Here is a 13237-nt window from a genome sequence, read left to right on the forward strand (position 1 = left end):
AAAATACAATCCGTCACGTCAGCTCACATCCTTGTTTATTTTACCTTCATTTCATAGATCAATGATAAAGCGAATCATTTTGCATTAGAACCTGCTTTTCTGGCTCCACTGATGAGACAAAGATTGAAGGTGTAAACTACCAAGATAGAGGCCAAACCATTGCGTAAACTTCCAAGATGGATGACATCATCCAGCGTGTTTTTTGAACGGCAATATTTTCGTTAAAATCAGATTGAAAAATGTTGGTACTCATTGTCAGATGGCTTATTTATCATGTCTAAACTGCAACCGTCAAAATTAGATTCTGAGGCACGATTTCTATCGGGCGGAACAAAATGTCTATGAGACGATACGTACAGCGTGGGGGAAAAAATTGAAATAAGGGGACGGAACGTATTAGTTATGGCCGGTGGCTACGTGTCAGGAAGTTTTAGAGAAACTTGAGAATCACCTACTTGTGACATCACATAGAAAGTGCTAAAGAGAGTAAAAAAGGGGGCGGGATAGAGGGACAAAAAAACTTGATACGGTAAGCGACCGTTCACATCTATCGCGAATATGTGGAATGACCAGGGCGGACAGGGCTTCTCGCTGTTACCGATCGAACTGCGTTGCCAATTTAAGAAAATCCACACACGATGGCAATGTGATCCCATTGAATAATTATAACTTTAGGAGAGTGGATTTCTGGCACTCATGCGCTGATTTCCGGTGTTAGTCTTCATAAATATCGACGGCGTAAGTCCGCAATCACATATTTCGTTTGCGGTGTCTGAAAATCTCCGCCGCTATGTTATGTTTTTTTAGAGGAGAACAAATTGACATTGCATTCCTTGAAGTCTATGCAGAATTTTCTTCGCACAGGGAAGAAAAATCACGGCAGTAATAAAGAATTGCCGTTGAGTAGTTTTCCGCTTAAAAAATAAACTATGACAGGAAGTCTGCGACGTCGCAAACCGAGTTATGTGATTGCCGACTTACACAATCGGTAAAGTCCTGATGCCTTGCCTTAGTCTATCTTACCGTTCCTGGAAATGCTACTTGCGTTCCACCTGGCACTAACACAAAGAACACGACTTAACCCGGGAATAAGGCCCAAGGGAAATCTTGCAAAATGGCAGCATGTAATTCACAACTGGTTGCAGATCTCGTGCGTATCTTGAAATTTTGAATTTTTAAAATTTTGGAAGAATTTTCAAGCATCCTACGTTTTTTGAGGTGCTCTTTTAATGTAATCTACTCAACTGATTCTCATTAGAGGAAAGATTTTGACATGACGTCCGCGGCATTTCGTCTTAAGCGTAGTTCGACTTAGCGAGCTATACTTTATTTGGATGTCAGTTTGCAACTAAGTCTCCAAATTTGATTGTTTCACATACGTATAAACGGAGGAAAAGCAGTGTTACCAAATTTCAAGAATCGCTGCCGCATTTGGACTGAGGATTCATTTGGCCAGTTCATAAAAAAAGGTAAATGCGACTTTTTCTTTTGATGCGGTGGATACAAGCAGCGCACAGCTAGAGAGATGTATATATGTTTGATGTAGGTGTAGATGAAACTTTGTCAATGGCTGAGGGACACAATGACGAAACTTAATGCATAGTTGGTTCCCGTAAGTTTATTAGGTACATCTATAATTTTCATTTGTAAAAGAAACGAAGACCATATTAATTGATTAATTATCTCCTGAGGCAAATCCTCCCAATTTACTAACGAGCAGGCATGGTCATAGGTAGTGTGATCACGAAGAAAGGGGCGTAGAGAAGTTGCGATTGTGTACGGTCAATCCATACCAGTGTACCTCCTTAAGAGTAAATAAGCTTCCCCCCCCCCCCCCCACATACACACACACACACACACAATCTTGTACGACAATAGTTGTGGGGCCACTGGATTTGTGTGTTGTTGTAAAACTAACCTAACCTAACCTAACTTAACCTTACCTAACCTAACTTGACCTATCGGGCTTTTTTCTTAGCCGATAAATGCCATTTTCTGTCACCCCTTGTGGGGCCACGGACCACGGAAAATGACCCCACAAGGATAGGGAGTCCCCACAAGGTGGGACAGAAGCGTGTGTATAGACCCCACAACCATAGATCATACCATCCCACGCACAACAATTATTGAATCCCTTTTTCCCCGGATCAGATCCAATATTATATTGCAAGCCACTAAATGATGTTGTAAACCTTTATTTTGATATCACGTATATTTTAAAAAAAATCCTGCCATTCAGCATTCTCCCATACTGCCGTGCTGAGGAAGAACGCAATATGAACATTCGAGAGTTGCAAATTTCCTTTAATAAAACGTTTATATTTTACGCAATTTAAGCATACTTTTTCTTGAAATGTCCAGATATTTTAGATTGAATTGAGTACGAAATTTTCTGAGAATTTTGTGGGGAAAATATTCACAATTTTCCCAGTAAATTCGGTTTTTCTCGACGGGAATTCGGCAGAGCCTGAAGGCTCATACGGCGTTCTTCCCTAGCACGGCAGCATAAACGGTCTACGGAGGGTTGGAGCTTTTTGAACTGTGTGTATGCGGTGGGAGCTGGAGGATTGAATATAACTTTACGGCATACAATCCATTCCTCAAACAGGCTTTCGGCGATGGTGAAAAAACATGAAATATGAGTCAAGCGGAGCAAATGATTCACCTCTGAATATCTTGATAGGAAACAGAGCGCCCATTTTTTTGCGGCGCTAAACGAAAAGCAGAATGCGGATAGCCTTGTTGCCTAATTGAGTGGTACGTGAATCCAATGTCTGCCTGGGCCGGAAATTATTGGGGTGCTGATTTTTTTTCGCGTCCCTCCCCCTAACCACTAAAGCTCTCCTTTATGGGGGGGTTTTCAAATTTTAGAAGACCCCTACAATCTACATGAGCCCTGCTAGGACCTCCTGATCCGTCAGAATTTCTGGGATGCTAAAGCACCCACTCATGCACCTCTAGCCATCTCTGCATGAATCAAACTTCAACGTGCTCTCTCGAAACGGTGGTAACATATTCCATGAGAACCAAAGTAGATTCTAATGCCCAAAAACTCAAAATTAAGTCATCAGGGCTCCAATATTTTATGATTTTAAAACGTTCATTAAGTGTAAGGCTTCAAAAGTCTAATCTACCTTGCTATAGGTATGAATTCACCTGATTATAGTGCGACTACGTTTTATTTTTACACAAAAACAAACTAAATAACTTTATAACTTTTCCTAGTGATGCTAAAACTCCAGTTTTTTGTCAAAATTTTAAAATTCGATATTTCTGTCCACATTAACAGAAAGCACTCTACTAAAAAATTTCACAGCGGAGGGTCACTCATCTAAATGGACTACTAGACTATATGCGAATTCGAGCGCTCACATGTTACCTTATCAAAATTTCATGTAAAATACGATTTGAGAGACAAACATTATTGGAAGTAACTTCTAATCAAGATACTAACGAATTCCGATTTTTATGGAGGAAAAATATCGCGTTCGAGTGCAGTTTCGATATCAGTACCGTATGCAATATTTTTCCTCTTAAAAAACCACGCCTTTATTAGGTTGAATTTGTTTGTTAAAATTGGTAAGTGCATTCTATGGTCTCCTGACAACAGAATCGCGAACTCAAAATTCGAGCAAAATACGACGAGTAGCTGAAAAAATGGAACCAATCGATGCGATATATCGCATGCCGTTTTGACACAAAAATGGCGTCCATCGAATCCCCTTAAATGTCCAGTGGTGCATTCTGTGCAAAATTTGGCGAAAGAGGAAACCTGACTGGAGCTCTGGCAACGTTGATGCACAAGAGGCGGCACGAAAATGCTTTCTGTTCATCGAAAAATGAACATCAATAGAGTTCCCCACTGATCATCCCCCTTTTGGGGCGGACGATCATAAGGGCGGGCGTCTCCGGGCGCCGCATCTGAAAGTACAAGCGGGGGAATTAAAATACCGTCCGTTTGAGGCTTTGAGGCGGTCTCTTGCGTCCGTCCGCGCATAAAAATATGTCAAAGACGAACATTTTCAGCGTGCATTTCAGTGTACACAATTATCATGCGCTATGCAAAAGGAAGAAGCAACGTCAAGATCTCACTCAGCGATTGCCAATTTTTTGGAGAACGAAGAGCGCAGTTATTATGAGGCAGTTTCGAAATCAATGGTTTACCGAAAAGGGCATGGAATTAAAGACAACCAGAGGCGCATCCAGTAATTTGGCAACACCGGATTTCCTCCATTCAAACCCATGCTAAGTAATCGATTCCTGTTAAAGCACTTGGTCCCTCTAAGGATCGATACATTTCCATAGGTTTAAGTGGAGAGATGGCAATATTGCCAATTTGCTAGATCCGCCAATGCCAAGGGGCTTGTTGGATGGTTAAATGTTTTATCAAATGAGTGCCTTGACACAACGGAGAGGATGCAAGCGTCTGAAATGTTGTACATTTCATGTTTAAAATGAAGCTATATTGAGAGATCTGAGCATGAGAATATCCTTGGGTTCTGAATTGAACAAATATATTGGAGGATATACGACAAAATAACCTAATCTGCTGGAATACGTGTGCTTGAATGGGAAATGCCGCCAGATGACGTTACAAGCTGGCATATTTTATCACTTATAAGACCTATTAAAAAACCAATTTTCAAGGCTTATTAAGAACATTGCTTGAAGTCGCATATCTTGACGGAATCTTTCATTCAATGAAAGCTGAGTTTCATTTCATATAAAATCATGTATGGTGTGTGCAAAACTCAGTAACTGAAGGGATCCTAATTAAAACCTTTGATGGTTCCGAAAAGGATTAAAGATTCAAAACATTCCAAGTTCTATTCGGCATAACTAAACCTCTTTACATACTTTTCGTTCGATCGCAAGATTTTGCAAAGCTAGTTCTTAGAAATGTTTCACAAAATTATTTGCATGATGAAAACCGGATAGTATTTTCTTTAAGGAAAAAAATCTTTAGGAATGGTTTCACTCAGAGAAATGCATTTTTTACAAATTAAACAGGATACATGAAAAAGGATATGTTGTGATAAATGAACTTTTTTATTACCACAGATCTGCCACGCGATTCGGAGGGGATGGGGAAGGGGGCGGGGCTGACTTCGTTTCCTTGTCACCCATGAACCGTCGGTTTCATACTTCGAATGGGTGAATATTTCAGGGAAAACGAACACGACAAACACGCTTCCAATTTCAAGTAAGGATTCCATACTAATTATCAGCCACATAATGATTTCGCTATCCTTTTTCTTTAGATACATTTATTCAGAGTTGTAATCCTGAAAAGAATTAATTAGTGGCCAAATCCGAAATAGGCCGTCCTGAATGTTCATTTTCTCGTACTTACAACGGATGCACACTTGCTCCTCTCTTGCCCTTTCTTATTTTCTGCCGCTTCTTTTCTTCCTTTTTTTATCCCTTTTTTGCTTTGGGAGGGGGGGGGGCTTGGGGGTTCAACCCTCACCCCCGTAGCCGTACCCGTTCTGAAGTAATTAAATGTATTTTCTTCTATCGAAAAATTAACCACTTTTCGTGCAAAATGAGAGGACAAGAATTCGAAGGCCTGAACGTAAAGGTCTTTTTTTACCTACACTCAGAGGGAGAATTTGTTACACACGTTCAAAAGCCTAGGAAATAAAAATTCTCACTGCTGAAAACAAAATAAATCCCCGATTGGCGTGAGCGCGGGACAATTTTGGCTAAAGGCCCAATCTTTAAAGCTGAATTAGTTTTGAGGCTTATAACAGCTTTTAAAAAGTAGACGGCTCGCAACGGCGTTGTCAATATTTGCAGCAAAATCATGAAGTTCGTGTTAGAATTTGTGAAAAAAAATGTGTTACGTGAGTAACACGACTGCAAGGGATTACAATTTTGACTCTCAGCCAACATACATTGTGAGATAACCCGCAAACAAATATTTACATGGTGGTCTGCATTATTGTATGTAAGCAGATTAACTAGCTGCATTTTCTATAGCATTGCTTGTCTCGATATAAAAAAAGAAAAAACCAGGAAAATTAGGAGAGGTAATTATACCCGCATGGGGGTGTAAATAATATGTTCCTGCTTTTACGATTCTGATCAAGCCTGTAATTATTTCCAGTGGTAAAAATAATAAATTAAAAGGCTTATGTATAACCCTGCAAGAAGTAAAAACTTAACGTTAGAAAACATTATTTTCTACTAATACATTAGCTCAATCCATCAAAACATGATTCTGGAACCGTTACCCATTCATCGAGGACAATTCTGTAAGAAAAACGTCTTATTAGCATTTGAAGATTGCTGAATTTCCCTCGATAAAAAAATCGTATCTCAGAGACGCAATATATGTTTTACTTAAAATTATCATGAATTTCAAATTAAAGTTATAATGACAAAATTTCACAAGTTTTCCAGATGATGTATGTTTCATCTGAAGTGATTTTGTTATGTCCAAATATTTGTTCGGCAGATTCCCTCTAAATGGTAGACACTGCTGAAGCGGCAGGAACGAAAATCTATTTTATTTCGATTTCTAGGTTTCAGAAATTTTAATCTCATAAACTTTAAAGAAAATCACCAAAACTTTCGCGTTGGATTTTTTGAGTTGAAGAAAATCAAACCTCAGAGCACCGTCATCTTAAATTCTCTTAATGGAAGAATGTTTTGGAACTTTTGGAAGCGGGAGAAGGTGACAGAAATGAGCCTTCTGAGGGATAAAAAGTAAAGGGGGAAAAATGTGATGATCCCAATTCCGAAAACTTCCCAGCACAAATAAGCTAAATTCTCCAGAGTGCCGCCATTTAGGCCATCAAAATTGTTTGGACAAATGGGCAAATGAAGAACTTTCCAAATTTTAGAAAAAAGGAGTGAATCTCTCCGCTAAAGAGACAGCAAGTTCGCACAACAGGTGAAAATCTCACCATTAACGGCCAAAGAAAATTGCATCCCCATTTATCAGAGGCACATATAGCTACACATAAAGAACCCTCTTCAAGTTTATAGAACTTGAAATTCCAATGATTTGAGGTACAATTAATAAGAAAATCAAACTTTCTAACACAACAAAACTTGAGCTAACCCTGCCAGGAGATTTAAATAATTTTGAAAATTGATGTTTCGGAAGAGCTTATTTTAGAAATAAAACCTGGAAAAATGGTATGAATTTCTGAATTTGTTATTTAAACAAACTAGATAACAACAGCTCAAATATTTCTATAAAATTTAATTATCTACTATTTAAGTCTCATAATTATAATAAATTGATCAACATTGTTATTATTATAATAGTTATAATATTTTCTCGTGCTATCATAATTTCGATGGTTTAGTTAAAACATTCATTTTGTTATTCAAAGAAACCTTTTTTCTGTTAAAACAATTTCAGCCAAAGGATAATCAATATAAGTATTCAATTAATTTACATTATAATAAGATAATAATAAGGGAAAAGTAGCCTCAATACTTTTTGCATGTTTTGTTCCTGTACGAGGCATCTCGATTCAACATAATCATCTTCAAGCAGGAACTTTAAAGGCCTCGTAGAAGAATAAACATGCAAAAGGTATCATGTCTGATTTTCCCTTGTTACTTTATTATTTTGACTTATCGATATCAATAATATGAAGCTATTCAGTTAATTTATATTATTTACTGATAAAATGTATTCGAGTACGCAAACCAAACCATAATGTTTGATATAAACTGAACTCTGGGACGTAGAACCAAACTTTATCTTTTTACACTGTGTTTAAAAGCGCGGTAAAGCGTGCCGCCAAAAACCTAATTTTTCCCATTGTGTGGAGGCGCGTGGAGTGAGATTAAAATGGATTTGTTTTTCAATTAAATCCTTCCGAGCGGTGAACTTTTTGCATATTTTCATTGAGGCTCATCCTTTTCACTCGTCCATTCCGTTTCGTTTCTCTTTGCTCTGGATTGCCTCTTCACTTTCAGCCCCTTTTTAAATCTCAAATGTTAATTACTTTCATTGTTCTTAATTACTCATAGCCGACTCTTTCTATGAACCTTTGAGATGAAAAAGCTTCACTAATCTTTGTTCCCTCACAAATTACCTGAGCCCCTCTTTCAATCCACTGCTGCCAAAATTGGAAACACTGCAATTCGCATAGTTTGAAGGAAAGCATAGACGGCATGCGGATGGGTCAGTTTCAATCGTTAAGAGCCGTTCATAAAATTCGTAATGCAGTGGCGTGGCGTGCTTTGCGATAAAACGATTGATCTGTCATTTAAACCTATGGAAAAGGATCTATATACACGGTGTTCACAACGAACAACTTAATAATCGATTCTTTACCACAGTTTCAAATGGAGAGATATCGCTAATCGATCATTCACGCCACACCACTAGCGTAATGCTCCAGATGGGAAAGGGGTCCATGAGGCGTGTTACGCCATTTTGTTATTACGTGTTAAAGGATGGGGATGTACGTCAGAACACGTTACAAGGTTCACAGGAGGGGGTCGAAAAATTCAAAATTTACTGTAGGTTTTTTATGAATGGTCCCAAACTCTCTCCGCATGTGTTAATATTTTATTTCTGATTTTTTAAATTCATTAATTAATTAAGATGTTTTTTTTTTTCTTTCACTGCAACAAGACGTTTTGTTTATGGGGGTGTGAGTGAATGATATATAAGAAGTGGCTTAAATGCGAGTAATAGGATGCAATTTTAGCTAAGCAGTATAGTTTAGATGTTTGTTGAAAGATCTTATGTCACGATATATTTTTGTATTTATTTTATATTAAGTTATGTTTTCTTATGGACATATGCATATTCCAAATCAATGACTTTACTAGAGACAATTCATCGAGAAAAAAATGTCTATGTGATTATAAATCTGTTTGATTTATAATAGTGACAACATTTGATTTTTTTAAATTTAGAAAACGGCACGATATTTTACATGGCACTGTTGAGATTCACAAAACTATTTGCGAAATTTTACAAAGATCTGTTAAGTTTTCCCAAACGATATGCAAACGTCGCACTGTAGGTCATACATATAAGGACACATCATTTGAAAATTTCACATAATGAGGTTGTCGTCACACTTTCTACAAAACAGATTTATTCTCTGATAAAAGCGTTTCCTTATAGCTCGCACGTCGGTGAGGTCATAGGTAATTTCACCATCTTTTTTTTCCCCTTAACACCGAAATGAGCGCCGATAGCTTCAATCGCCGTTCCGGCCGAATATTTTTCCTTAAATCAACTTCGCTCCCCTTTTAACCCACTATTTGTATTGTAAACGCTCGATGCCCCATTCAGCTGCTTCTTCGGCCTCGTTTACCCGGCTAATAAAGTTACCCAGCTTTGAGCTCCCCCTCCCCCTCCCCCTCCATACGGTAACAGACAGCGTCTGCGGGGAAAAGTTGGAATTAAAGTTTCTCCTTTCTCCCCGCGTAAAATTGAATTTTACGGAAGAAGAAAAGTAATTTAAAACGAAGGATGCGCTTTTTACCGTACGGAGAGGGGGGCATTGGGGGGCGTATGGAGAGAGGGCAGATTCGATTTGTATCCGATGCATTATGAATCCCGAATGTAAAAGAATCGTAGGGCGGATGTAACGGATGATCGGGGGAGTGAGGGGGTGAGGGGGTGGCAGGGGGCGAGAAGGGGGTGGGTGGAAGGGAGAGAAGTTGCAATGTTACTAAAAATGAAGTGGGTTGCTATCGTGCATGCGTCGCGAGGAGTTATTGTATACGTGGCTGTCATTTAAGAGCATAGATCACACACAGGTTTGCCGGATCGTGGAACCAAAATTTCCCTCCGTTTATGTCGGGAACGTACGCAATGCGCCGTGAAATTTGGCAATGCAGCATACACCGCCCGTTCCGATTGAGGTATCTTGTAAAAAAAACGTGCACTAACAGAAACGAGGGGTGCGAGGAAGTAAAAATTTGGACTTGGAGCACGGAAAGGCGTAGTTTAAATTGTAGCATTTGGCGATGGATAAGTGAGGATCAATCCCTCGGCGGTTTTTGCGAGTTGGCAACCGTGTTCAATAATTGATTTTAGAGCCCACCTAGAATTGATGCTTATAAATTATTTTACATATATTTTAATGGGCGAAGCCTAGTTTTGTCGACTTGAAGAATCGCTATTACTAGCCCGGGGCTCAAGATTGTCTGGTCATGTCTTTCTAAGGCTTGATGTTTGAGTAGATCGCGTTGAGATCACTGGTATGAAAGCTAAACTGCATGTTCTCAATCTTGCTATACTCAATAATCTCATTACTGGCGATCTACCGGCTGAAAGCCGAACTACATACTCTCAATTACAGCTGCAATACTGATAGGAAATATTGTCAATACGGAACATTTTTTGTTTCCCTCGATACAATCATTACTGATCGATGAGTTCGGATATTTTTTTTTTTTTTTTTTTTTTTTTTTTTTTTTTCAAAAAGTAAAACCTCTCTGTCAGGATGGAAATCCAACTCTTCGATCATTGCGGTAACTCAAGTACACATCAGTGGCGTGGCGTGAATTGCGATATATCGATTGTTATGGCATTTAAACCTATGAAAAAAGATCGATTATCAGGGTGTTCGCAGCGAACACCTTAGTAATCGATTCTTTACCATAGTTTCTAATGTCGAGATATCGATAATCGATTACGCACGCCACGCCACTGGTACACATCTCGCGGGTCTTCTACGCTACGCCACGCTGCGCCGGCGGGTGTTTAGGTTGAGGTTGGTTTGATTTTGCAACCCCTAATTGCACGTGTCAATCATCCGAGGAGCATTCGGCATCCCGGCCCAACTTTAACGGATCAAAGTCATCCGAAACCCAAACGGAACCCGAGAACTTCGAATTCAACGCGCGAGTTCCGGAATCCATAATGCGTCGCGCAGTAGGCAAAACTGGATGCTAACGAAGGAATTACAAGCATACCAAAATACAAACAATAATACACAAAAAGGCCCTAATGATTCAACTAAAACACGAAAAAGAACGGGTAACCAAGGCTAAAAGCAGCGAGCACAAAGCCTGGGACATTTCAACATGAGCGCTTGTAACTCCCTTCTCGAAAGGAAACAAAACATATAAAAAGTTACCTATAAAAATCAAAATCCCTATACCCCCATTCGTAGTATCAAAAATAAGTTCACAAGAAGATCTTCTTTTCGTTATTACAAATGAAGGTCTAGGTGATTATTTTATTTTCATATATTTTTGTTTCCTGGTCGAGGAGGGCTTTACAGGCTCAGGTGTATATTATTTTTAGCCTCGGTTACCCGTTTTCTTGTGTTTTTCAGCCAAAATGAAATGTCTGCACCATTCTCTAGAGGAGCTCTGGAACCCCCTTCCCTCCGCTATTTTTCAGTTTTTGTCATGGTTATAACGACGGATAAACCGTTTTCAAGACAACTACATTTCACGTTGACTAATTTCCTCTCATGTTTTATTTTTAATAGAGAAATAGACAACGGGGGACTTTCTGTGCGTTTTGCCACCACTTTGCCTCACGTTTGTAAAATACCCTCTGACGTTGCAGAGTGCTAATCGGAAATCGTAATACTTTTATTTTGAAAATTGTTCTAATACACCTTTCTCTTTCACAGGTAAAAAAGCGAGAAATATCGAGACAAATGGTATAGGAAAGGATGAAGAGGATAGTAACGGTAAGAAATTTACATTTTCACTGATTTCTTAATTTTTTAGATGATTTTGACTACTCATTAAAACGTATTATTAACGATTTGATGTTCTATTACTTCATTTTTTATTTACAGGTGCAGTATAGATGATAATTTACATTTTGTACAGCAACCTCTCTCGCTCTGTAACGACTATCGTTATTACGAGACCCTCTCTATAGCGAGGAAATCAGTCGGTCCCTTGAACTTCCCAGATTAAATATACTTATATTTTCCTCCCGAAATAACGAGTATGACAACGGAGTACTGTCGTGCTAAGGAAGAACGCCGTATGAGCCTTCAGGTGTTGCCAAATTTCCTTTTTATAAAACAAGAATTTCAAGGAAATATATTCATATATTGTCTCAAAAATAAACATGTTATGAAAGGAAATTTGGCAATTCTCGAATGCTCATACGACGTTCTCCCTTAGCACGGCAGTGTAGTTCTCTCTTTGTAGTGAGCGGCTGTCGCGTCGACCTGACTCACGAGTCAAAGTGCGGGTTTGTACCTCGGAATCTGCCTTCTCAAGAGCGTAAACAATGACTACTGCCGTTGCCTCCGAGTTTTCAGCGGCTGACAAAACAGTGCAGTTTCACAAGAGGTGCGGGCATGGTGCTAACCGCTTGTAAACAAACAGAAGAAAATTAGTTAGATTTTACGTAATTTTTGTTCATCATTTTGAATAACAGTAATTCGAACAGAGTGTGCGAAAACTAATGGTGGTAACGAGTTGAAAAATGCTGACTCCACGAGCTAAACTAATCGCGCCGAACAGCACGTTCGTGGGAAATGCGTTTTAGCGCCTACAAGACATTGGGAATACCTCACGCATTGCGCCAAACTCAGCGCGGTCGGCGTGAAGCGCATTAGCGCCTACAAGACTGCAGGAATACCTCACGCATTGCGGATTTACTACCGTGGGCCGGTGGGTGCTCTAGTCATAGAGTATTTGTAACTTCGCTGTGCCAGACCTACAGCCGCTGTGTACAGCGGCGGTGTAAGTACACCATTTCTTACCAGTGTGTACCCCGAACCTGCAATCCTTAGATAGTGGGTTCGTAAAGATTTTACACCCCTGAATGGTATCTTATTCTATTGAGTCATTGACGTTGAAGCTCGTCCATCTTTTTCTGATCGACTATCGTGCATGAGAACCTTTCTATGGCAAGGAAATCGGCCGGTGCATTTGATTATCGTTACAGAGAGAGATTGATGTAACTGTAATTCTATTTGTATTCTAATTTTTACGGTTGATACGTTTATAATGAATGTTTGATTCATCAATAAGTTGGATTTAATTCAACTGCGGTAAAATCGATGTATATATTGATGCAGAACTGTACGTTTAAATCTATCTTTGAGTGTACATTGAGATGTGACGATATAAATGTGTCCGACAGTAGCCAGGCGTGAATATCGATTACCTGCTGATATCTCCCCATTTGAAGCTGTGGAAAAGAATCGATAAACAAGGTGTTCATAGGAAACACCCGGTTTATCGATCCTTTTCCATAGATTTAATTGGCATAGATCAATCGATATATCGCAAAGCACGCCCCGCCACTGATGGCCAATGGACG

At 39.2% G+C, this 13237-nt stretch overlaps 1 protein-coding gene across 2 annotated transcripts in view; it reads left to right on the forward strand.

Annotated features, from left to right (window-relative positions):
• The window catches only part of LOC109041326 (lachesin), a 124846-nt gene that overhangs the window by 77855 nt on the left and 33754 nt on the right, over positions 1–13237 (forward strand). For both annotated transcript variants that reach the window (XM_019057648.2, XM_019057649.2), the window contains exon 3: positions 11580–11639. In XM_019057648.2, the coding sequence (XP_018913193.2) occupies positions 11580–11639 (60 nt within the window). The remainder of the gene's footprint in view (positions 1–11579; positions 11640–13237) is intronic.

The sequence above is a fragment of the Bemisia tabaci genome, chromosome 1, assembly GCF_918797505.1.
Source record: "Bemisia tabaci chromosome 1, PGI_BMITA_v3".
NCBI classification, from domain to species: domain Eukaryota; kingdom Metazoa; phylum Arthropoda; class Insecta; order Hemiptera; family Aleyrodidae; genus Bemisia; species Bemisia tabaci.